The 26,922-nt window shown below is 38.7% G+C and overlaps 2 protein-coding genes across 3 annotated transcripts in view; one reads left to right on the top strand and one right to left on the bottom strand.

Moving 5' to 3' along the window:
- Positions 1 to 981: 981 nt before the first annotated feature.
- Positions 982 to 17,026, bottom strand: LOC135472488 (protein pygopus-like). 2 transcript variants are annotated; one of them, XM_064752013.1, is made up of 4 exons: positions 16,885 to 16,900; positions 10,821 to 10,927; positions 8,288 to 8,498; positions 982 to 5,569 (listed from the first exon to the last, which is right to left on the bottom strand). In XM_064752013.1, the coding sequence occupies exons 3-4, from the start codon at positions 8,327 to 8,329 to the stop codon at positions 5,114 to 5,116; spliced, it is 498 nt and encodes a 165-aa protein (XP_064608083.1). In that variant the 5' UTR covers positions 8,330 to 8,498; positions 10,821 to 10,927; positions 16,885 to 16,900; the 3' UTR covers positions 982 to 5,113. The 2 variants fall into 2 exon arrangements, with proteins under 2 accessions (XP_064608083.1, XP_064608082.1); XM_064752012.1 differs by lacking the exon at positions 8,288 to 8,498 and having other exon boundaries at positions 16,885 to 17,026.
- Positions 17,027 to 17,270: 244 nt separating this feature from the next.
- LOC135473237 (3'-5' RNA helicase YTHDC2-like) overlaps positions 17,271 to 26,922 on the top strand; it is a 31,348-nt gene continuing 21,696 nt past the window's right edge. The window contains exons 1-10 of the mRNA XM_064753082.1: positions 17,271 to 17,372; positions 18,188 to 18,405; positions 19,375 to 19,465; positions 19,879 to 20,057; positions 20,996 to 21,198; positions 22,232 to 22,398; positions 24,167 to 24,269; positions 25,147 to 25,303; positions 26,030 to 26,084; positions 26,488 to 26,540. Coding sequence (XP_064609152.1) covers positions 17,272 to 17,372; positions 18,188 to 18,405; positions 19,375 to 19,465; positions 19,879 to 20,057; positions 20,996 to 21,198; positions 22,232 to 22,398; positions 24,167 to 24,269; positions 25,147 to 25,303; positions 26,030 to 26,084; positions 26,488 to 26,540 — 1,327 coding nt within the window. The 5' untranslated portion in view covers position 17,271. The remainder of the gene's footprint in view (positions 17,373 to 18,187; positions 18,406 to 19,374; positions 19,466 to 19,878; positions 20,058 to 20,995; positions 21,199 to 22,231; positions 22,399 to 24,166; positions 24,270 to 25,146; positions 25,304 to 26,029; positions 26,085 to 26,487; positions 26,541 to 26,922) is intronic.

The raw sequence follows: 26,922 nt of genomic DNA, 5'->3' as shown, positions 1-26,922 counted from the left end.
ATACTTTTGCGACTGTTCTTATACCTTTTGGGTCTATCTTGTCCACAATAGCAGATCTTTTCTTATAAAATAAAAATAATGTAATGCCGATTTTTAGCTCATAATGTGGTTTGATGATTCATTGATGAAAGGAATCCCAATACAGTGGAAGAATAATGCTAGAGTTAAGTTGGACATAAGTAATTACTGAAGTATTCAATAGTTAGAACCATATGACAAAACCATGGTATAGTGGAACCATGCAATGGAATGGTTGAAACCAGGGCGTTATGGATTGTATGTTGCAGTGGAACCCATGGTACAGTGGCGCCATGCAATGCCATGGTGGAAACCGGAATATTGTGGATTGTATGGTGCAGTGAAACCCATGGTTTGGTGGAAACCAGAATATATGATGGAACCTATGGTACAGTGGAACCACTGGTATGGTATAACCCAAGGTACAGTGGAACCACTGGAATAATGGAAACCAGGATATGGTGGAATGTGTTGTACAGTGGGACCCCTGGCAGAGTGGAAACCAAAAAATATACAATGGAACCACTGGAAGGATGGAAGCCAGGATATGGAAACCAGAACCTACGGTGCAGTGGACCAATGAAACCCATGGTACAGTGGCACCACTGGTATGGAGGAAACCTATGGTATCGTGGCACCACTGGTATGGTGAAAACCCATGGTACCGTGGGACAACTGGTATGGTGGAACATACGATATAGTGGCACCACTGGTATGGTGGAAACCCATGGTACAATGGCACCACTGGTGTGGTAGAAATCCATGGCACAATGGCACCACTGGTATGTTGGAAATCCATGATACAGTGGTGCCACTGGCGTGGTGGAAACTCATGGTACAGTGGAACCACTGGTATGGTGGAACACATGGTATAGTGGAAACACTGGTACTGTGGAAACCAATAAAAGGGGGAACCCATAAGAGTGATATAGAAATACATTTTGGAATACAAGCTAACAGTAGCATTAAATCTTTTTATTCACAATACAAGTATAAAAATTTCCCAAATGAAATGCAAACTTTAACAATGACACAAATTTTTCAGAAGAGATGGCAAACAACCTCCTTTCTAGAACGTATCAAATCTTTGAATTTTTACCTCCAATCATATCCTGACAAACACATTATGTAAGTATCTATGAAAAGTATCATCTTCCATGCATGCAGCTTTGACTCATATTTCATTTACAGTTTTGTCAAGCTGAGTCTTCTTTATGCAGAATTAAACATGATTGGATATCTCATGAGACAATATCAAACTGAATGATTGGCAGCTTTAATATTATTGGTATTATACGTGATGATGATCAATGAATGTTAACATGGACAAAAATATCAGGAAATATGCAGTACACAGGGAGACTTTTTGCAGAAGTGTTTTGGTGTCAGAGTGTAAAAAGTGTGCGGGTCAAGGAAGAGGGCTGTTTTAAAATGATCACATTTTTTCACAAAAATTCTTGTAAAAATGTATATAAAATCTGTTTTCACGAAACAAGAACAGATTTACAAATATCCAAGACATTTGCAAATGGACAGCAATAAAGGTAAAATATATGAGTGTTACACATACATGTCAAATCCACACTATTAGAAATTCATAATTAATGTTTTAAGTTTGATAATATTATGCAATAACATTATTTTTATGAATTTAATTATTTACAAAAACCTGAGGGCTCTAGTCATATGAATATGTGTTTTACAACATGCCCCCGCCCCACCTCCCAGCAAAAAAAGAAAAATAGAGCGTTCTGTTCTGGTTGGTCATGGGCTTTGATTTGACACACAACCCATCAGTACGTGTGCTCCACTGGCAGTGGCCCATTTAATGGACATTTCTAATACAAAATACATGTGCAAGTAAAGGAATAGAGAACAGAATCAGGTAATTTACAACATCTTGGGGTTTATACAAACCAAAACAAATGTATGTACTGAGGACATAACATATTTACCATTTTATTGGTTTTTATCCAGTACAAACAGCATATAATCATCAAGACTTCTGCAAGAGTAGGACTAAATTATTAGCGCTTAATGACACTTTGGCAGTCAAAAATAGATCTAGAATAATGACATGTTCATGTTCATGTTACTGCTGAAACTGTGATTTTCTGTTAGCCTTTTCAACCTTCAGTAGAGAAAAGTGTCATTGGCATGATAGCAGTACACTGTATTTCGGATAAGGCAAAAATATCTACTTACGGATCTTATACATGTGCAACATGAAATACAAATATTGTGCTTGTTTACATGGAGGTGAGGCACAGGTGTCAGGTGTCATTAACATCATAGCCATCTACTTTCTTCTACATAAGGCAACAACAGTAAACCAGTAAAAGGTGAATTAAGGATTTTGTAATAATACGTATGGGTACGGTAGGTCTACATGAACATGATTAGGAATGCATGTCCCATCATGTATATCATAAAAATCCTTTGGCATGAGTCTGGCAAAGCCATGAAGGATGATTATCTGACCACGTTTCCACGCACCTGTTCACTAGATGTTTATATGGAAGCCCAGTTACATATAGGTCACCTGTTACTCAGGTGTTGCCATTCTGATACAGCAGATTTCCTTTGTGTCTGTGTACCCATGTGTATATGTGTAGGTAGCTTATAATGCTCAGTGTGGGTGCGATACCACAGAGATGTCAGCTAACGTCCGCTAATGAGAACCAACAAGCTGGATAGTCTGATCAACATGTCATCTGAGCTGTCAGTTTCGCTTTCACTTTCACCTGCTGTTACTTCATGAACAGTTGGCATGGTGACAAGCCACAACAGGTGACCATACCCATATCTGTGCCCCAGGGTATGGAATATACATGTGTGTCTGTACACTTGGGTTTTACATTGTACTTAACAATATTTCAGTCACATGACAAGGAGGACTCATTAGGTCTGTGTACATGTACATATACCGTGTCTTCTTGTGGCAGAGCGAGACAGTGCTGCCGTCACTAGAGTATTGTGCTGCAGACACTAGACATGACACCCCACCCGGCCACATTATACTGACACCGAGCCAACCAGTCCTGTTTCCTTGCTTTAACCTTCCAGTGCTGAGCACCAAGTGTGGCAACAAGTACCCTTTTTAATGTCTTTGGTATGACTGACCCAGTCAGGATATTGAGGTCATTATGTGTGACAGCAGCTACTGCAAATCTGCAGTGGACACTACAAAAATACTGCTTAAATTGAGAGTAAATTTTTAATAAAGAAAAAAAAAACAGATGCAGACTTCAGTGTTTGTCGTTTACAGTAAAACAAAAAGTATGTTTTCACACAACCTTTTTATAAATATATTTTTAAGGCTAGAATTAAAGAGACAGATATATTTTGTCATTCTGAAAAACTTTTCATGATTAATCTATAACTAACCTATAAAAGTCAATCTTTTTGCGGTGTCATCTAAAATAAAAATAATATATATGAAAAACAAACAAACAAAAACGGATAAAAAGTGGTAATATTCACAGGTACACTGTAATTGTATTTCCTCTGGATTTTTATTTGAATCCCACCTCAGAGTTATGTACATTTTATAAATGGCTGCCCATTACGCTTTAATCTGAATGAATCTTCTTAAATATTAAACAGTGATTATACGACGACAAAAAATGGCTGAATTAATGTTTACTTCAGAAGTGAAAACATAAACGCAACATTTCTTGTAAGAGAACTTAGTAGTGTTTTACTGATTAGACGATCATCAGATGAATTTATGTTTATCTCAGAAGTGATTCGAGTTGATGTTCATAGTTTTCCAGAAAACATGAACACAACATATCTTGTAAGAGTTGCAACTTAGAGCATTGCTAGTGGTTTACTGCTGATGGGATCCAAATGTACCCCAAGAAAGCCTGCATTTAAAGGCCAGCCAGCACTTCTCACCATGTTTAGGCAAACCCCTGTTAAAAGATCACTTTAAATTTGTCCTTATGTACACGTTTAAAATGTGAAATGTCCAATCAATAATGATATCCTACTATAAATCATGACGATTTCACACGAATTTTTGCTATAATTGTTCATTATTTAAGGTGTCTTTCAAAGGATGTTAATGGGAGCTTCAAACTGTATTCATAGACAGATACATGTACATTCTGGTTAACACAGAATTCTGGTTGCACATTCTCTACCTTTTCTGATCACATGGTTTGGCCAGAGGAGACAAATCTGAGTGTCTGGGTTTTGAGAAATGGTTCCATGTACATACAGCACCTAATAGGACTAAACTTCTACACCAATATATTCTGATAATTAACACTAAAACATACAATCATATATATCTAAATTTGTCAACTACAATCAAGAGTAAACAGAGCCAACACAAAGTCCTCTTGGTGATTTCTGTTGAAGGGGTAAAACAGACTGTGGCCCTGTCCTTAGTCCAGCTAAAATAGGACTGAGGGTCCAATTCCACATGGACACTTCTGACTTATGTCAAAAGTGATCCCAATCCTTGGATTTTGGTTATGGATCTTGACACATTTTTTTAAGGATAACATGGAGGGGGAGGGGTCCACATTTTAATTAACAGGGCTAAAAATTAGGCTCTAAAATCATATTTCAAATTTTGACTTTGTCAAAACTGGCTATGTGAAATTGGCCCTGATCATACAAAGATGTACTTTGGCAACTTTAAAACAAAATGGCCATGTTGACATAGATATTTTACAACTCTACAAAGCAATGCAGTTGGACAAGGAGAATCCATTTCTCAGAAAAACAAAAAAACACTTATTGTATTTCACCTTAAGTTTAGCTTTGTTATAGTAGCATATTTTGTTTAATTCTGATAGATTAATCCACCCTATACAGTCACTTAAATGCCTTTTGTGCAGTTTCATTAATTTCTAATCAGACAGACTTAAGTGTTGGTGTCATTTTAAGACCTTTATGCGCAACTAAAGTTCATTTTGACTCACCAAACTTTAGGTGAAGTACGGTATTTCACAGCACACAAAGACAAAATACATATGTCATCGTCTTCCTGATGCTTCGAACAGTCCGAGAACTCTGGCCACATACCTTGATCACCAGTCAGTCTGTGTTAAAAGTCATTTAAGAGACTGGCTACCTGCTGTCATGGCTTCATTTTGACCAGTGGGATGTTCTTTGACAGGAGACATTTGTCACAGACCCACTCGGCGTAGACCTCAGCTGTTAGCATAGTGTACGCCATCTCCGTCAGGCCAGTGCACATGCGATGGAACCAGAAGTTACAGCCACTCTCGCAGAAGATGGCCTGGTCATTCTCATGAACCTCCTTATGGCAGGTCCCACAAGGGTTGATTGGCGGAGCGTTAGGGTTGGAGGCATTGAACACCATGGGCTGGTTAGGCGGGTAGACTTTACCGGCATTAGGGTGGGCGGTCGGAGACTGGTGAGGGGCTTTGTTAGGTGGCATCGTCTGCTGCATGGTTCCTACTAATGGTGTGAGACTTGGGGGCTGGTCGTCAAAAGGGTTCCCTGCCACAACAGTGTTGGTCCGTACAGGATTGGGTTGAGGCGGAATCAGTTCTGGGAGACTCGGGCTAGCCTGAAAAGTGAGGAACAGCAAGAAACACACACAGACATATAGTATCTGTTCAATACTTCACCATGGAAAGGCCTGGCTCTCAGAAATCCATCTATACTAGGCATCATTTTATAACATGCTTTTCTACCACAGCACCAGTTCACATCAAAGACACAATGGAAAGTTACGGTAGAATGTACTATCAGAAGTACAAACACTAGTAGTGTGCAACTCCTCACTATTTGATTTGATATTTCTGACTGCTGTTTAAAAATGCCACTCTCGTAATTTTTTTCACTGATACACTGAGGGTCAGTTTGGGGGTGGAGAGCGGCAGGGTAGGAAACCAGGATTTCCATGGTAAACTGCCAACTTTTGCACGTCACATGGGTAAGGAAGAACTGGTCTTCAATAACCATAAAGCAGTCCAAACATGCCTCAAATGCCACTAAGCACGCACTGTCACATGGGCCCCACAAACATTGAGAATCTAGAAACTCCCTTTCCAGAGAATCTAGAAATTCCCTTTGACTACCAATTATGTCAGTTTACATGACACTGAGAATGGCAGAAACAACAGATTTCGCATATTAGCTTGGTTACTGCAGCATGCTGGCTAGTTACATATGAAAGTACACAAATTACTGTCAGCATGAATTGGCATGTGGCAAACGAAATAGAGTATCAGCTTTCATGAGGGATATGACAGTGAACAGCATTAGTAGCCTTAGGAATCGCAAAAACAAGATAATTTCAGATACTGTAGCTTGTAACTATCCTGTGTAGAAAATGTCCCATTTCAAAAGCCTTCCTGCCTTTACATGGTTCCAAATACTGTTTCTGGTTTTTAATCAGATTGACAGATATGCACACTTTTATTTTATATACTTCTGGTAAAATCGAATTATACTTGTTTTTCTTTTCAGGGTTGTGTTAATAATGAGTTTGTAAATGTAGTTCACATTCAAATTAGTTTGCACTCAACATATTTACAATGTATTTTAAAACTGGCAACCGGATGTTCAAAAGTGTATAACTGTAAAATCTTCAACCGTATCAACCACTAAAGCAAGTCTTTCAGTGAAATTTATGAATGCATGTACATTTATTACGAAAATGACAATTGAAATGATTCGTTTGTGGCACTAAAGATGCAAGCTTGGTAATACTGTGCACATTATTTCTCTCCACTTCATAGTTCTCTCACAATGTTGCAAAATATAGGTTGCAGATGTGATTAAAAAATTAGGGTAAATCTCAAATTAGATTTTATTAATCTGAATATTACATGCATTGTTTTCATCTCATGCATTGTTTTCATCTCATGCATTGTTTTCATTTTCAGACCTACATGTAAGTCTAGAGTAATGTTATTACTGATGTTGAGTCTGAATCCACTTTTGAACAACTGGTCCCTGTAGTCAGTTTGTTTATTAGATGTCATGATTTAGTTATTAGTCAAGGCTAGATGTGACTTCCACAATGTTTTTGAACACATATCCCAAAATGTTAAAGAATAACAAACCACAGCAAACCCAGAGAAAAGCTAATGCTGTATAAGAACCATACAAAATGAGGTAACGTTTTGGTCATTAATATGGGCTCAAATGATTGATCATTATTTGATGACAACTGTTTGACCATTATCTTCAGAAAGTCATTTATTAACCAATTTCAAACAGCTGTTCGAACACAATTTGGGAATAATTATTCATAAATTGAATATCATGATATGTGGTGTTGTGTCTTGTTATATATATGTTTACATATTAAGAAGCAAATTTTCAGTGAGTGCTTGGGGTTTAACGTCGTACTCAACAATTTTTCAGTCATATGACGACGAAGGAATCCTTAGGGTGCATGTACTTGTAATGTGCCTCCTTGTTGCAGGACGGATTACCACCGCTCTTTTATTTAGTGCTGCTTCACTGAGACGACTTACCGAAGGCAAGTAAGTCGCCCCGCCCGAGCCATTATACTGATACGGGTCAAACAGTCGTTGCACTATCCCCTTCATGCTGAACGCCAAGCATAGGAAGTGACAACTTCCTCTTTTAAAGTCTTAGGTGTGACTCGATCAAGGATTGATCCTGGATCTACCGGTCCCGAAGCGGCGCTCTACCAACTGTGCTATCCGGGCCGGTAATAAGCAAATTGTAGTTCCTTTCTCAGCTGAAGGCTATTTTCTGCAGTATGGGTAAATATTTATGCATCTGTACATTTTCAGGAGTCAAATTAACCTTACAAACTTTCCATCAAGTTGTAACAGACAGAAAACTATATAAAAGCCATTAAATAAGCCAAACTGCAGTTTCAAGTACATATGACAGGTCTTCAGAGTAGACACACGAAAATGTTCATTTCCCAGAAAACAGTTACCCTTGACAGCTGAACAAATTTCACCAAATTTCTTGGAAATCATGTAAACCTTTATGACATCTGAAGCATTACTTGTCCATGAGAAATGATTCAAGTCACAGAAAACCAGACCTGTCAGAGCTGAATATTGGTTCATCTTTAAAGTCAACAATGTTATAGCATATCTGTTCACCTGTTGACATGCATTCAAAACTGGTATCTGGCTTATTAGCTAAAATTCCACCAGAATCAGAAAAAAAAAGAAATGCAGAAAAAGACTCAAAACTTCAGAAATGATATGAAATTAAAAGTACAAATTATAAAAGCTTGAGAGAGTCAGAGTTGAGAGTGTAGTAAGCTGCTCAGCAGATTAAACACTACCTGCTTATCTGGGGAAGATAAAATGTCTTTGGGCGATGCCATGGGACAGTCCCCGGGAGAGTGGAGAGTCGTGCCAGGCACAACCAAGCCTGAACTCAAGCACACAGCCAGGGCCGGCCTACACGCTCAAGTGTCTGATATGCGTTACTGTTAGTTCTACAGCATTTAGACAGAAACAGGCAAACAGGTTTCCCCTGTGACAAAATCAAAGCTGGTTAAAGAGAAAAGAAAAGAAAAAAAAAAAGAAAAGAAACAAAAGGTTAGACATTAAAGAGGGAAGAGAAATAAATTAATAGTAAATTACAACAAATCAGTAAAACAATTCCACTAACACCAGAGAAGTAAAAAAAAGTATGAGTATGTATATACAGTAGAAATAAGTCGAGATATCAGATTTGAGCAGCAGTCACACTGTATCTGATCTAGTTCACATTAACAGTTCATGCTGGCTTCCTCTGGTTGTGCTTTGGAACATCTGCCAATAACCTAAGCGTCCTGGATTTCACCTGGACCCCGCTAGGTTTTTTTTCCACTGTAATGCTGGCCGCCGTCTTATAAGTGAAATATTCCTGAGAGCACATGTAAAAAAACAATCAAATAAATAAATAATTACTTCAGATTAATCATGTTTACTGCACATGAGGCGAATTCCAAACAGCCTTCAGAATCTAAACTGGACAAAATGGCAAACTGGGTGAGGAGATAATGTGAAGAATGATGTCATTCAGATTTGTATAAACTAGATCAGATTATAGCTATGTGACCTTAGCTTCAGAAGTGGTTAAACAGTCAGAAATCAATTCAGAATATAAGGCAAGATGAAATTTTGTCTCCATTTTTCATAGCATCCAAAATAGTACCTCATCCATAAACACAACAGAGTAGGATATTAGGCATCGACCTACGTGAAACCAAAGATTTCAGATGTATTTACGGTCTACACTGTAGGTGCAGTCGATGTGCAACAAAATCAGCCCATTTCAGGCTGACTGAAATTCTCCCATGCTCTGCTGAAACTGTCCATGCTTTAATATAGCAAGAATCCACAACGCTGACTCTTACATATTGAAGCAGTAGCAGAGGGCCACATGGTCACTACATGTAGCGCTACATCATACTTATGATGCCTGATACCCTAATCACTTGTGTCTTGCACTAACCCGTGGACATACCACTCAGCATTAACCCTAACATTCCTTTCAGATACAAGTAAGCTTAGGACTTCTTTAAAGCTTCAAAACATTTAATACATGTCTGTAATCAATTCTGATCAATACCACGTTATCACAGCATAGTGATGGGCATTTGTGACATTAAGCCACCAGTTTAAGCCATGAAGGGCCATTCAAGACATTTCACCCCAATTGGTATATACAATAATCTATAAATGATCATGTAAAATGACCAGAATTATGTTATGCTGAGTGTCACAAAGGGTCAAAATATCATTTTTTTCTTGCAGCAACTTTGCTGTAAAAAGTGCCATGTTACATAAAAATTGCCCTAATGTGCAGTAAAACAGCTAGGAAATGGTACAAATGAACATCATCTTGTTAACATAACTTGAAAACTTAGTATTGGGTATGATTCTTATTCGTACAATACCCGCTATAGTTTGGGTTACAGGCTAAACACATTAGCTGTGTAATGTGAAGTAACATATTTCCATCTTTTCACAGACATATATGTACGTTTTAATGTTATGAAACGATTCTGGATGACGAATCATCAAATACAAACTAATTTTATCTCATAATTGATACCTGTACCCCGCTGCTTATTGACAATAAAACCAAGTGCATACTTGTATATATACAATAGCTTACACAATAATCATTTCAATAAGGGGACATGCATTTCAATTAGGGGGTATGTATGGCACATGTGACAAGGACCTAAAATGGTATGCCTCAGTTATCTCCCTTGAAAGCCATTGTCTAAATTCATAAACTTTAAACCACTTTTCATGTCATATTATTTTTATCTTTTAATTATTAGCAGTTTCAGCCTTAATCTCTTTGAATCCAAATGTGAAATGGAACAAATGTTTAGAATATTTAGCAAAACTAATCAAGAACACATTTATGGTCCTTTTTCCACTCTTACTGTTACAGAACGGAAAGTACTTCTGCACACATGTACTTACATGTATCAACTTGAATCTCAAGGCAGATTTTACTTACTTCATAGTGATTAATCAGTGTAAAATCAGTTTGTGCATAAAGATACATGTATAACTGCCATTACAGATCATCTCTATCTGTAAAACAAAGACCTTTACAGTTTACAGTACTCTTTCATAACATTGCTAGTATGTCATATCTTAGTTCCCCCTGTTTTTTTTTTTGCCCAACATGCTAACTGGGCTAATATACAGAATACTGTTTCATGAACAGATCAGCTGGCCAACTCCAGACTTATAAAATTTTAGACCAGGAACCAAAATGTTCCTGTGCACAACTTCCATTCAACTTTACCATCAGATGCACATACACAAGTATGAAAGTCTGGTCCTGGCCGGAGAGAGTCTTACTTGGATCTTGTTGGACGGGGGTCCTTTTCTTTTCTTGCGGGCTGGACTCGTCAACGGTCTGCCAGAACCTTCTACCGTTGGGCCATTAGCATCCCCTTCCGCCGCTTCTAGTAAACATAGTGTCAGGAGAGTGTAAATCATTGTGGCTGACGGAATGCCGAATATTAATGGGCATAGTTTATTATGCTGGTTATTACTATAGTCTATTCCTTTTAGATAGTCGCCTATATTCAGCTGTCTGTGAAATCAGTCATACTTGCTACCAAAATTGCCTTTAGTCAGTTATATGCCACAACACAAGCTCTACACATGGATATGTTGGAAGTACATATTCTCATGGACTTCAACACTATGAATTAGAAAAAGTGTTCTTTCATTTTCCCTGCAATAACGTGAACTTCAAACATATCAATGTGTAGAGCTTATGTTGTTACGTATCAACAACTAAAGGCAATTTTGGTAGCGAGTAAGACTGATTTCACAGACAGCTGAAAATAGGGGACTCTGTAAAAGAAATAGGCTATGCACGTAGGTAAGGTTTACTGCCATTATGTGGTCAAAATGTGAATCTGAAACTGCACCCATTTGGGCATTTGCAATTTTACTCATGCTAAATGTTTGACTACATCAGCCATGGAGGTGAAAACACTTCAGATCTGTAGAACATGGAAGTTAATTATAAAACTCTGTTTCATGGTGATGCAAGTTCAAAACTGCATTTTGTTAATGTTCAAAATTTTCATGTATACATGCTGCCCAGATTGTTCTGATAGACACTATATTTTCTGGTCATCACCAGGCATACATGTACATGTGGTTCCAAGAATATCTTCCACTGTTATTTCTCTATATCTTCACATATTATCTTTAACCTTGTTGTCTAGTTTATGTCAGTGCCCCAGATGAGTGAAATACCCAGATATACGCTGCCTCAAAGACAAATATGATTCAAAAGTGCAAATTCACTGCCATTTCACAATATATACATATAATCCTGACATCAAACAGTGCTACACGATGTCCATTTCTGGCGAAAATCACTCGTATACAGTGACGGGGACATGCTACTCCTCAGACGTTGTATTTGATAAAATGTTGGAATGCATCTCAAAAAACACATGGTTATGTGTTTACTTGTCCATTTATTTATTTGATTTATGTTTTACATCATACTTATCATACATGAATCTTTCCCTCATACAAAGCTGATTAGCTTTATGGGTGAAGAACAGTTTGAAAGATATACAAACCATATTTGTTTTTGATATTTTTGTTTATTGACCCATCAACAGAAATGCCTGGTGACTGATGGTCCCATAAACCAAAGTATTGAAATAATCATGCTTTGGTTGTCACTTCATGGAGTTGAGTCACTGATCTACTGTCTGTCTTTATAATCTCACTGTAACAGCCATGTGATGCATTTGCATGTATCCAGGGGTAAAGCCTGTTATTTTGACACCTTATACAGTTATTAAGGGCCAAGGGGGAACAGACCATAATTACATGTATATATCAGCATATAGTTTATAAACTTTTTGCTAAGTCAGTAAATTCAGTGTTGCCAAGTCTGACATTCATATACCACTCTTAAACCTTGACACATGTATATGACTCAACTGATCAAATGAATATAAAACAGAAGGCTCAGGTGGATGCAGACTGTGATTATCTGTCGTTGAAACATAAATTTAACAGCTCAGGGTGACATTTAAGATTTTATGAAGGGAAATTGGGTCCAGCTGCGAGTTTATTATCATTCATATGAGGATTGAGTGCAGTCCAAATTTTCTGACTAGAACTTTCCAAACAAGAGTTTCCAAACAACCCTGCTAACATTAAACTACCCACCGTATCTTCTTGTTTCACTTACATCCAAGGATTTATAGACAATCCCTCCTTGTCCAGTTATTTTTTGGCCTGGAAAGTTCATTTTGAACATACAATATTTCGATGAACATACAATATTTCGATGAATATAAAATATTTCGATGAACAAAGTCTCTGACACCTCTTTTCCGTTCACACTTTCACTTGCACGTGCCAATGGGTGCACATTACGTCACACGCATCATACACACTGAAACTCATAATAACTGTAAATCCATCGACTTCTGCAGCATGTCATCAGGCTTTTCTCAATATCTTATCTGCAAGTTCTAGCCAGAAAACTGCACTGCTGACCTATGGCAGTGGATCGATTGACTTTGTAAATTGGGGTGAGTGAAATTAAGGTGCTGACCAGCTTGTTACGGTAGTACATGTACATTGATAAATCTGGTGTTCGCTGTATCTATGGAGCTATTGTAACCATAAGGGGCATAAATTGTCCTCCATCTTTAACACCCTGTAATTTGTTGCCTCTCAGCCAATGAGAGTCCTTAAAGCTGCCGGATTGTTCGTGTATACTCGGAACCTACGTCCAACATTCCGGTTTCCTGATCGTCAACCGAAAAAAAGAATTGTACTGATACCTACCTTCTGGGAAGAAGAGTTCTACCGGAAATGTACGAACTGCACATTGGCAGTTTTGACGACAACTCTCCTCCTAACACAGAAGACTTCAGGACTAGTTCTTAGGCAAAATGTCGTCGCCCAAAGCGGATTTTGGCACTGACTTTATTTATAATTTATCAACCTGAGGTACATATCAGAATTTATGTGGCATGCACCTGCATGGAAATGCCTACTCCTTTCAATGGTTTTTGTTTTTATTTAAGTTTTCTTCTCCTTTAACTGCTAACTCTGACTTGGGAGGACTGGGTTTCACTTTCAAAGAAGAAATAAATCTTTCATCGGTTGTTACCCTGAGGTAAAACCTAATTTCACATTCTTTTAATAGAAGATAAAGATTAAAAACATTTCAGAGGGATAACTATTTCAGATGATTCACTGATTCACCTGAATTAATCTTCAACCTTACATAAAGATCTCGTTCGTTTCATCTGGCGTCAGTTTCATCTGAACTCAAGAATCTGTTTTGTCCTTGTAAGTAGCTTATTGCTTAGACTATACTTCTTTCTGTTTTTTAGTGACATTGTCGATGATAACATTTACCGAAGTATCTTCAGAACATCTGGCATAAGGCTTCAAGGATACATAATAGCCTATAATAATTAAAATTAGTCATATTCATAATAAGGTATTGTAAAGTTTAATTCCAGGTTGGGGTCGGATGGTGAAATGTACATGTATTTTTTATACTGCTGTTGTAAACCACAAATGTACCTAAATGAATGCATGCATAGCTATTTCACTGCCAATGGTGATGTGACCTGAACTTATTATGATCTACTTTTCCTTACTTTTTCCTGCACTGTATAGTCTCCTATATTGGCAAGGAATTTACTGTATAACTTACTTAACTTACCTGGAACCCGAATAATGCTGTAACACATGTATTAACTCCTGAATTTGTACCTTTGTACCAGTAATCCATATAAGACCTTTTGTAAATGTTGCGGCTGCCATGTTTTCCATCGGCAACCCTGCTATTTGTGTGACTAGACTTGTAAAGTATTTTAACAATCTTCTGACATTTTGCTGTGTTGTAATGTTCTTGTTTATGCTCAATAACATAATGTCATTTTGGTTGTTGCCTGAGCAAATTTCCTTGTATTTCATGCAGATAAAGCTAGGTACTACTTGTATGACTTTGCGTAGGAACACTATTTTGGGGAGTTGCGCGGTCCTTTGGATAGCAGTAACATTCAATCAGGTCATCAAATGCTTCCTATCAAAGTAGGTTTATTACATGTGTACAACAGCACTGAAATACCTTTTTGACTGTCTGTGTATCATATTAAATCATAGTTACTATTTTAATCTTGTATTAATTACTGAATACATCTAATACAGTGTCATTAGACACTCAGAGCATTCTGTATCAACTTCCTGTTCAATGGCTATGGATTGATGCAATACTGAGGGGAAATGTGAAGCTAATCAATAGGTGCAACCCTATGTTATCAGGGTACTTCAATCCTAGTATGAAAAGTCCCTTTGCACCGCAGGAAGATCCACCCGGTGTCTTCTCATATTCCTAGAATTTGCCAAGTTCGTCACGATTGCACCAAACATTGATTGGCTGACTGCTGTGACGTGACTTGATTTAGATGCCTGTAAATACTGGCTCAGATATGTATTTGGCAGACAGAATAAGAATGGCTTCCTATTAACATCTTGGGATAACAACAATAAAGGTGCTTACATTGCATATGCCATATTGGATTTTACCTGGAATATATACAATATTGTATATGCAGTACCACGTTTATATGTATTTATATGTATTTAGAATTACAATAGTATGCAATTGTATGTAAACACTTTAAACAAGGATACTTGAACTTCTGTATGCCATCTCCGCATGGCTTAACTGTGGGTTAGCTAAGCCATTCATCTCCGAGTATGAATGCACTTATGTGAACTTATATGAAGATCTGATGTTTCCGTCAGTATATATTTGAACTTCAACTTAACTTATTTGTTGATTTCGTTCATTAACGGCCATTGGATCATCATAGGAATTTGACCGATTGATCGAATCATTGATCATAAACCTTGGCTTTGGTGGGAAATTCTACGGTGCTTAGCAGCAAGATTTACAGTATAATATTAACTGGAAAATTCCCAATACCATTTTAGTACAGAATTTCATTTTCCTCTCATAAAAGATCAAGTAATCATCAAAAAACTGGAAAATTATTACATTTTGCATTGAACGTTCTTCAGTAACATCACGAAACCTGTTAGGAGTCGTTAGTGTCCCCTGTTCAAAAACCAGAAAGCTCAGATATCAAACTTGTAAACTGTACTCACTGTACAGGAAGGTCTGAACTTGATATATTAATAAAATTGACACAAAAAAGTGGGTGTTTGTTGAAGTTACTGAATGAGGTTACTTTTTGTACCTTACTAAAATGTGGTCCAAGTACACCAACTGTTGGTTGAGAAAAATTTGGATACACATACTCATGGCTTCTCAACCTAGAGTCAGAGAACAGCGCACTTGGCTAAATGGTATGGAACAGATAGCGGCCCGAACAACCACTCCACTTACCTCTAGATGGCCAAATTCATGTCATAACATCTTCCTTTCCATTTGCCACACAAAATTTTGTACTGATAATCCACTAAAGCATTGTTTCACCGTTGTCGTGCTGCCATCTTTCCACTGCTTCACTTTGATTAATTTATTTTATTTGATTGGTGTTTTACGCCGTACTCAAGAATATTTCACTTATACGACGGCGGCCAGCATTATGGTGGGTGGAAACCGGGCAGAGCCCGGGGGAAACCCACAACCATCCGCAGGCTGCTGACACACCTTCCCACATACAGCCCGAGAGGAAGCCAGCATGAGCTGGATTTGAAATCACAGCGACGGCATTGGTGAGAGACTCCTGGATCATTACGCTGTGCTAGCGCGCTAACCAACTGAGCCACGGAGGTCCCCCCATTCACTTTGAAGCAGGACATGCAGGTAGCTGCTTATCATGGCGGCAGTTGCCGAGGAGCGTATACCGTGAAAGCCCTCATGACTATAATAAATCTATTCTAAATCGAGACATATGACGGCAGTGCAGTGGGTGCAGAAAGCAGGTCTTTAGGTTGGTGTCTTTTATTTGCGCAAGTCTTCTTTGATAACAAAGACAATTGGCCTGAACCTTTATTGAGTACGAAATTAACATTGTAAGCGTCAAGTCTCCAATGATGCTAAGCAAACATAACACAAGGAGTTGGTGTCTTTCGGGGCTAATCTAGAGGTGTGAAACTATCAACTGCAGTTCAAGAAATGGTAATTGGATAATTACTTCAAATTGCTTGCCGGTCACTAATTCTACTGTGGCAGTACATGCCAGTAGGTTACAGTCAGTCTACGTATTACATGCATGTCGAAGCTCAAACAGTGAGCCCTCCAGACATACTACTTGTATATGAACTGAATCGGTATCTGAAACTCGCTGGACAGTTTGGTGGTGTTGTTGTTACAGAGTTGAGAGACGGTGCATCTTATCACATGTAAACAGATCTATGGATTACGCTGTGGGTATAACATTACCTCGGAATTTAGCGGGTCCTTTCCGCTCCCTAGGCATCAGTTCTCTAGTGCTGAACACATGATTGTCATCAAAGTTCGCCCATTTCTTAAAAACTCAAAATTCTAAGTCGGTAACTCTTCTGCCAGCTCCCCCCTCTGCATCCAAACAACAACTTGTGTGAGCTCCGACAGGAAATGAAATCTCGATGTCGAAGACGTATCTTTGTGAAACGTTCGCCATCATTACAGAGTAATATAATTAATACTAGCTAAAACATTTCAAATATTTGGCTTACATGATGAGAAATCTGCGGAAAGTGTTTGCTTTTCTTTTTTGTATTACTGTCAGACCGAACCCCAAAACCCAACGGAGACTTTACGGGTCACAAACTTTGACTGAACTTCAAAATGGCGGCGCGAGGACGGTTTGTCAAGCAGCCGAACTATGCCGGTGGACACAGAGTATCTACGGACGACGGCTCAAGACACTCCAATTCTCCGTTTGGAAGGTTATACATCTGTCATATTTAAACATATAGAAAATGCCTCAGTGAAATTTCGTGCTGGAAGAGGAATAATTCACTTAGCATCGCACTTTCATTTTCACACTCACAGGCAGGCTCTGGCACTGCCAAAAACAGAAGCTGCTGTCTGTTAAAAAAATATCGAGATACTGAACAACAACATCATACACATTAAACAAGGTGCTGTGGTTTGTAAGTTTGTTACTGCTACTTCTGTAACCTTACGTATTTTTCCTATAGGCTACACGAGCATATTTATTTTCCTTACTATTTATGTAGTAAATTTGTGAACTGCAACGTCAAAAATATATATGCCCCAACTTTGGCATGGTACAATCTCATGCCACCACACGCAATTTGCACTTCTTTACAACGTATCAAAAAATCAACCCTGCATAACCACCATTTTTTTGAGCTGTGGTTTGCTTGGTAACCTCCAGGGGAGTCGGTGGTAAGAGTGGGGGAAAAGTTTTCTGTTCTATCCAAACCAGACAAAATTCTTATGTATTTTTACTAGATGCAAACTAACAGTGCAGAAATTTATAGTGTATCGACAACCTACAATGTCTGTGGCAGCATTACCCAATCAGTGCTCCTTTACTCTTCAGTTCGGGGGAATATATTGGACACAATTGCCTGAATTGCGCATGTGTAACCTAAAAACGTAACTTTTTAACCTTGATGGAGGTAATTCGGTGCGACCCTGTTATATTCCGTCATCAAGAACCTCTCACTGGGCTTTTGATACATTAACTTACCATGATCTAAATTCCATTGATTTTTTCTTTCATTTTTGTCAGATTCTCTGGACGTTCATCACAAGGCAGATCTACTCAGAATTCTCCATTCACTGGACAGCAAAGCTCAGGTCAGAGATCAAATCCATCCCCAAGGAGTTACCCTGGTCAGCATCAAGATCGTGGACCCAGACTGACTGAAGATGTCTGTGTTGGGGAGGAGGTTAAGATTGGGGTTAACCTGGCCATTACTCGCTTCAGGAATGACGAAAATGTCAAAGGTTTGTTCAGATGAAGGAGAAGTTACACTTGCCTACATGTACATGTACCAAACTAGACAAATGAATTCATTTCAGTTTGGTCACATTTAAAGGCAATTTTGCTTTTATACATGTACTTTAAATGTTGTCATAGTGTGATGTGAGGGACAAAGAGGCAAACAGGCTTGGTATTACATGTAATACTGCTTGCCATGAAGTCGATAGTGTGAAGTTCCACTTTCTAGTGCACACCTGGAATAATTTTGAAGCTATTCAATGGGTTATGGTGTAAAAAGCTTTTTGGTTTAGTGTTACTGTAGCTTTCTCTCAGTGCATATCCTAAAAAAGAAAAAAAAAAAAAAAACAGCCAGGAAGTTTTAGCCAAGATAGTTGTATAAGAGCTTTCTCCCATTGCATGTTGGTCTCTACTTGACCAGACAACAACAGGTCAGGGCGAATTTTCACAAAATATAGCAAAAAAATTTTTTGTACCTTTCATCATGTTAAATGTTGCCTTGTTGCGTTTTAACCAATAGATATTAAGTACTAAATGTTGCTGTTTAGGGTGCATGTATGTTGATCATCTATTACATGCCTTGCTATGTTGTTTAGTGTTTCCAAGCAGTTTCTGTTATTTGGACAGTGCAGGTATTTAGTGTTTAAATGTAGATTTTTGATGTCAGAACTTGCAGGGCTTGACTCTAATTATGCCATGCTCACTTATGAGGACATTAAGCCCGAGCATGAACAGATAGGCACTGTTTATTTATTTGGTTGGAGTTTTTCACTGTACTCAAGAAGATTTCACTTAATCGACATTGGTATTGCTGGAAGACCTTTCCGCATATGACAAGAAAGGAAGCCAGCCTGGGTGATCACACTAGTGAGAGGCTTTTGGGTCATTGTGCCGCACTAGGATAATAACCACTAGGCCGTGCGGGCCCCTCAGAGAAAGACGCTAGGTTACTTGATTCTTATCTTCCATTTTAGAGCTTGAATTTCCCTCTTCCCTGACGGCTACAGAGAGGGCCTACATTCACCGCCTAGTAGTGTCCATGGGTCTGAAGAGCAAAAGTAAAGGGTAGGTTCTTTCATTATATGTAGCATGGTTGATATCTGCAAGCTCAAGTTCAGCTCAAGCATGTGACTATCTGAATAGCCTGCAAATTGTCTTGAAGTTTGTTAGGTATCTGATAGGCGTGGTTTACTTCAAATAACAATTTAATGAAAAAATTGATATTCTAGGACAGGGGAACATGTCTTTGTGTACTACTGGAGCAATATTCTTGGTTGCTATGTTTTATAAGATCTTTCGTGTGCTTTTATTTTATGAAACTTGGCAAGTTTTATGTCTATCATAGAGCAATAGAAGTACCATTTTAAATTTATTTCAATCATTTGTGCTTTTCCTTGTAGAGGAAAAATATTGAAATATTCTTTGATCCATATATAATAATCTTGATTATATTGTTTCTGTTGTGGCTTATTTTATAGCAAAGGGACAAATCGTTACATCACTGTTTCTAAGAAAACAGGCAATCAGGGTTGTAGCAAAGATGCTGCATTTCAGCTGGTGGGCCATTCTCGACATCAGATTCATACCTTGCTGCAGAGATTTCCTCTGACAAATAAGGAAAGACAGGAGTTGCAGCCACGAGCAGAGAGAGGACAGTGTGAGTACACACGGGGTCATTAGACGTAGATACACAGATGTTGTTGTGTCATGACGCACATTTGTCCATTTCTGCAGTTGTCATGGTTACCAGATTGCCAGTTTCCTGATATATACTATATGAATAGATGCGATTTCATGTCCAGGCTCCAACTATTTTCCACGCAGAGTTTTAATTTTTGGTGGATACATTGATACACGGAGGACAATGTGTCATGGCTTACATTTGTCCATTTTCGCAGTTGTGATGGCAACTGGGTAGCTGTTTTTTGTATATACTATATTAATAGAAATGATTTTGTGTCCAGGCTACAACTCCATCTGTGTTTCGGATAAAGTTTTCATTTGTGGTGGTCACATATGTCCACTTACGCGATTGTCATGGTAACCACTTACCTGTCATCAACACCCATGAAGACCTCCCTCAGGGGTTATACTCACCACAATGCTCCTAGTATTCTTTTATACATTTCAAACAAATGCATTTGTTGAGGCATATGTTGTGTTCAACTGAACTCATTATAAGCTGTGATCACTGTTACAGTCTTTTAGCGAGTATGTGGTTTCTAGAAAACCAGTGCCACTATGTACTGAGAAATACATGTATAAAGAGCTTAGGCACAAAGGCAGATAAACACCAGTCAAGCTTAGACATTGAAAAATTGAATTCACAGAATTTTAAGTTTTGTATACCTAACGTTATATGCCAGCAAGCCTAGAACACGAGGTAAGTACAAAAAGTAAGTTCATTCAAAAGTAAAAATTGAAGTGGATGTGTCTGATTTTGTGCCAGGACAAGTCATTGAAGAAAGTGAAGAATACAGGGTATGAAAAGGTTTGTTACCAATAATTATTGTGTCATTCTACTTCAACATGCCTTTAAAACAGTGGCTAGGTACAGGATTACATATTAATGCCCATTGATATCCTTTTGCACAGTTTCAAGAGAATTAAACAAGACAACCACAGGGAGACTCAACAATGGAGTGTCCCAAGTTCCACCTAAGAGAGGGGAGTCAGAATTGTCAAGCTTCAGGGAGACCTTGCCCATTTATGTTCAAGGGGGTGAAATATTGGAGGCTATCAATAATAATCCAGTTGTGTTAGTATCAGGAGAGACAGGCTCCGGTAAAACCACACAGGTAATGTCCTAGACATTTAAATGAATAAAAGTGTAGTTGAAAGTTTTGTGAGATTTTCCTTTTAGTTATAATAGGAATCAGTGCATTAGCTTAGTAATGGCTATCTTTGGTTGAACTCACCAAATAAACAATGAGTTGAAACTGATGAAAACATAAGGAAATAGCTGCCAACGGATATACAACAAGTAGTAACAAAGTATGTCCTTTAATTGTGATGTACATGTATTGTCTGATTTGTGTGTTGTAGTTGGCAACAGGTATAAAATTTGAATTTCTTGGTTTAGTGTAATTGTATGTGAGGGGTTAATGGTAGATGGCTAAGGTTTTATTTATTTATTTGATTGGTGTTTTAGGCCGTACTTAAGTATATTTCACTTATACGACGTCTGGAGGTTTTAGCTTTGCTCTCCAATAACATTGAAGCTAGGTGGCCTAATGTAAACATTCACAGTCATATTGAAAGCTATCCAAACATATAATAATAGTTACATAAATTAAACTATAGGCCAACTTTTAAAATCATTCTCTGCCCAACCAATATGTCTTTAGACCACACTGGTGTAAACTGTTGTTTTTTTTTTTTTACATTGTTGGACGAGGGTATGAAAATGAAATTTGAAATTCATCCAAGTTTTGAAAAATGTGGACTATCCCGGGAATTTATTTGCATGATAGGAAAACCTTAACATTAAAATCATAAAAACATCAAGAGTGGACAAAATAAAAAGATGGATTTTAAGCTTTATTTTTATTTTATTTTTGGATTTGTTAGTGTATGCTCGTCCTTGAAGACAAGATGAGATTGTTGTCACTTTAGCCTAGATGCAAGCGTAACAACAATATATATGTATACATTGTACATACACAAGCCTGGAAATAAGCAGGTGAACAAGGACAATATAGTGTGGAACAGCTGCCATGTAAATAACATTGTGATGTGAATAGTTGGAGGATTTGCCATTATATCCTGCACCAAATTGAAAATTATTTCCACACTTGATATATGCATGACATCCAGTGCTCGTTGATGCAGGTTCCCCAGCTGATCTTGGATGACTGCTATGCCAAGGGTAAACCCTGCAGGATATTCTGTACACAACCCCGGCGTATCGCAGCCTTGACCGTGGCAGAGCGGGTGGCAGCAGAGAGAGGGGAGAAGATTGGACAGACTGTCGGGTATCAGATCCGTCTTGAAAGCAAGTATGTACACTTAACAGCTCTTCTCTCAAAAATAAAAAAGCTTCTGTCAAGTTGTCACGTGAAACATATTTTGGAAGTTTATTCGAAGCAATTTTATCTGGTTTCACAATGTTACTGTATCTACATGTATATGTACATTAATGGATCGTGAATGGCAGCACTTTGTTATATATATCTGTTGCAGATTTATACTGAACAAAAATATAAACGCCCCATATTAAATACTGAAAACACATGAGTCGAGCAGCACTGAGTGAGTATATACTGTCGTGTACAAAGAATAGTTTTCTTGATTTGTGTACCACATTCAAGTCCAGCTCTGTCACTGAGCATTGCTTCAGTGATGCAGTGACTCCACTCAGCACATGGGTGTGGGATAAACAAATCAGCATAACAAAGAACGAGTAGTACTCCGGCAATCCTTGCAGTGGGGACAATTAAAGGCCACCTCAAGCTGTCCAGTTTTGTCAGACGTAATCATACCACAGATGTCCCAAGTCATGCGAGAACGTGCCATTGGCATGCTGGATGCAGGGATGTCCACCCGATCGGTCGCTACACAGCTTAATGTTCATCAGCGAACGATAGGCCGTTTAAGAGCTCGTTTCCATGAGACAGGCAGTACTGCAAATCAACCTCATCCACGTCGGCAACGTGTGACAACCCCAGCACAAGATCGTCAAATCCGGCTCGTCCACCTCCGGGATCGCTTCCGACCAGTGACACGCACAGCTGATGAAACTGTTGGTCTGCACAACAGACACATCACACCACAAACAGTGCGTAACCGCCTGCGAGAAAGCGATTTACACGCTCGTCATCCTCACCATGGCCTGGATCTTACAGCTGTCCGACGTCGCAACCGACTAGCGTGGGCAAACGCACATGCTCGATGGCCCTTGGCGCGCTGGAGAAGGGTGCTGTTCTCAGATGAATTTCGGTTCCAGCTGTATCGTGCCGATGGAAGACAGCGTGTTTGGCGACTTGTCGGGGAACGGTTTGCGGACGCAAATGTTGCTCGGAGAGTTGCCCATGGAGGTGGTTGCATTATGGTGTGGGCAGGCATCGTGCACGGTCATAGGACACGATTACACTTCATTGAGGGGAACTTAAACGGACAACGATATCGAGATGAGATTCTCAACCCCATTGTTGTGCCGTTCATCCGACTTCATGACGTCACCTTCCAGCATGACAACGCCCGACCTCATGTTGCTAGGATATGCATGCACTTTCTTGAAGCTGAGCACATTCCTGTCTTGGAATGGCCTGCATATTCACCAGACATGTCACCCATAGAGCATCTTTGGGATATTCTAGATCGACGTGTCCGTGACCGTGTTCCAGTTCCGGAGAATGTGCGACAGCTCCGTGTGGCCATCCAGGAAGAGTGGAATAACGTCCCACAGGCCACCATAGACAACCTCATCAACTCCATGCGAAGACGATGTGTGGCTTTGAGGGACGCAAATGGTGGACACACAAGATACTGAAAAGTGAATTTCTCGACCCTGACCCCCACCATGTTTGACTGAATGCCACTCATTTTCAGATGCCACCACCAATATGTAATGGACTGTTATCTAAACGTTATTCAATAACAAAATGAATTGTGGTTGATTTCATGTGCTGACTAACCATAATGATAATAAAAGCTCAAAAGAGTGACATGGGGCGTTTATATTTTTGTTCAGTGTATATTTCAGCTGCACAGCATGTGTGTATAAAATCATGAAGCCTGATTTATCATTATACCTGTCCTTTTCAGAGTGTCCCCAAAGACTTTGTTGACTTTCTGCACTAATGGGGTACTGTTACGCACACTCATGGGCAGTGACAACGCCCTGGGCACAGTCACTCATGTTATTGTGGTAGGTAGCTCTAGAGGTCAAGACTAAAAACTAGAATAGAGGGTGTGCCCAAATTTAAAGTTCTGGCACTAATGGAAAGTTTGTAAAACGTTTCTTAATTGTCATGGTTCCTTTCTCAAAAGGTTACATTTAATAATGAAATTGTTGTACACCAATAATCCCTGTATGTGTGATGCGAACCCTGTGTGTTTGATGTGAACCCTGTGTGTTTGACGTGAACTTTGTGTGTTTGACGTGAACATTGCATTTGATGTGAACCCTGTCTCTTTGCTGGAGACACTTTGTGTTCTGGTGAACCCTGTGTAATTGATGTGAACCCTGTGTATTTGATGTGAACCCTGTCTTTTGCTGGGGACACTTTGTGTTCTGGTGAACCCTGTGTAATTGATGTGAACCCTGTGTAATTGATGTGAACCCTGTCTCTTTGCTGGGGACACTTTGTGTGAACTTTTCTGGTGAACGCTGTATATTTGATGCGAACCCTGGCTCTTTGCTGGGGACACCCTGTGTAATTGATGTGAATCCTGTTTATTTGCTGTGAAGCCTGGCCATTGCTGTGAATCCTATATTTGTTGTGTCACCATTGTGTGTGCTGTGAATGCTGTGTGGTTGATGTGAATCCTGTGTTTGTTGTGAACCCTGGCTGTTTGATATGAAACTTCTGAGGTTGATGTTAACTCTGTGTGTTCTTTTCTTAACCGTCTTTGTTTGATGTTCACCTTGGCTGTTTGATAGGAGACTGCATGTTTCATGTTAACTCTTTGTGTTTGATATGAGACCTGTGTTTTTGGTATGAACTTTGTGTATTGACATGAAGGCTGTATGTTTGGTGTGACCCCCAACGTATTTGATATGAACTCTGTGTTTGCCCTTCCAGGATGAGGTTCATGAGCGGGACAGGTTCAGTGACTTCCTCCTGATTTCCCTGCGTGACCTCATGGGGAGGTTCAGGAACCTCAAGGTCATCCTGATGAGTGCTGCTCTCAATCTCCAGCTGTTTGTCCAGTATTTCAACAACTGCCCTGTTGTGTCCAGTAAGTACACATCATGCAAAGCCTGAGAAAACCTGAAATTTTCTGCCTCTAGAATCTTTAACCATACCAGTGAGAGATCCTTAGTATGACTTTTGGCTCAGTTGGTTAGCACACTAGCGCAGTGTAATGACCCAGGAATCTCTCACCAATACGGTTGCTGTGACTTCAAATCCAGCTTATGCTGGCTTCCTTTCCGACAGTACGTGGGAAGGTCTTGCAGCAACCTGCAGATGGTTTGTGGGTTTTCCTCGGGCTGTGCCAGGTTTCCTGGCTGCCATCATATAAGGGAAATATTGTTGAGTATGGCATAAAACACCAATCAAATAAATAAATGAATAAATAAATAGTATCAGTTGTGAAAACTCTGAAAAAATTTTACGACTTATAAACTTAGACTGGTCTATTGTCTCTGGTAATGTCAAGACATAATATTTATCTTTCCCCTTCTTGATTATCTCCGCTGGTCACTTTGTAAGTCTCCCCAACATTGATTACTCATGAGCATTATTCACATGATTGACTAATTGACGTGAAATAAATTAATATGGCATAATAAAGTATACATGTCTTGAGTGATAAAGTTATTGTTTCATTGATGTCTGTTTTTGGTTTTGCCAAACAGAAGACTGACTTAATGTAATCTCCAATACTACAATATTTCTAATCTGAAAACTTTACCAATGTAAATGTTTTACTGTACTTTTCCATTGTATTTTGTTTTTCCAGTCCCTGGTAATCTGTTTGATGTACAGGAGTATTTTCTTGAAGATGTCCTCAAATGGTAATCCTATGTTTTTGTAAGCAGATGTCCCATATTATGTAGCACATCTGTCGTCAAGTAGTTTCAGTTCTTTTTGGATTGTCCAGAGCAGTTATGAGGAGAATTAGTTTACTTTGACCTCACACCATGGGTGATTGGCACATGACTTAGCAGACAGCTAACGGAAATGAAGTTTGACTCATGTGAACTAAACTAATGTGAAATGGCTCTTTCACACGATTGGAAAAATCCTTTTGTTTTGATAATATTGTGCTGCATAATATTATATGGCAACATTTTGGAAAGAGTGTTGTCCTCTTTTTGGTTACCTTTGTAAACGTACATGTGACATTTAGATCAGAATTTTTGATAACCTTGTTTCACAATGTTGTGCCTTTGTATTGAGAAACTTTCTGTGTTTTAGGACTAAGTATAGTAACAAGAAGATGCAAGCCTACTTAGCAAACCTTGGAAAGGGTAAGCGTATTTAAATTTACCGTGTTTTTGTTCTCCTGTATTACCTGTGGAACCAGTGTTGATTACCTGAATTTCTAATCTACAGGAAGTTTTGTACTGTGATGTTAATAGGATGATAATCACATGATAGTATTAAAGCTGTAGTTTCTGGTACATGTAGTGTACGGATACCAAGTATTAACAACATTATTCAAGAGTTTAAAGGATATAAAATATTGGTATATTACCATTTACATTTGCTATAACATTTAATTTTTTAATATGTGGCCACCAAATTGCCACATCAGAAGAAGCCTTCGTACACAGAGTTGGCTTAATTTAGGTCACCTGTTTTTTTTGCTAAAATATATGCTGGAGCCACCTGTTTTGTCAAGCTCAAGGT

This window comes from Liolophura sinensis, chromosome 8, assembly GCF_032854445.1.
Source record: "Liolophura sinensis isolate JHLJ2023 chromosome 8, CUHK_Ljap_v2, whole genome shotgun sequence".
NCBI classification, from domain to species: Eukaryota; Metazoa; Mollusca; class Polyplacophora; order Chitonida; family Chitonidae; genus Liolophura; species Liolophura sinensis.
Note: the sequence above shows the minus strand (reverse complement) of the source record. Positions and strands in the feature narration are given on the sequence as shown.

Bases quoted from the DNA above. Each gene is read 5' to 3' on its own strand.
- LOC135472488 (XM_064752012.1), bottom strand. From the start codon at position 16,921: ATGCCTAGGGAGCGGAAAGGACCCGCTAAATTCCGAG. The intron at 10,928-16,884 runs GTAATGTTATAC...TATGTTTACTAG, and splicing joins AGGACCCGCTAAATTCCGAG to AAGCGGCGGAAGGGGATGCT. The intron at 5,570-10,820 runs GTAAGACTCTCT...CTCACTTTTCAG, and splicing joins CCCCGTCCAACAAGATCCAA to GCTAGCCCGAGTCTCCCAGA.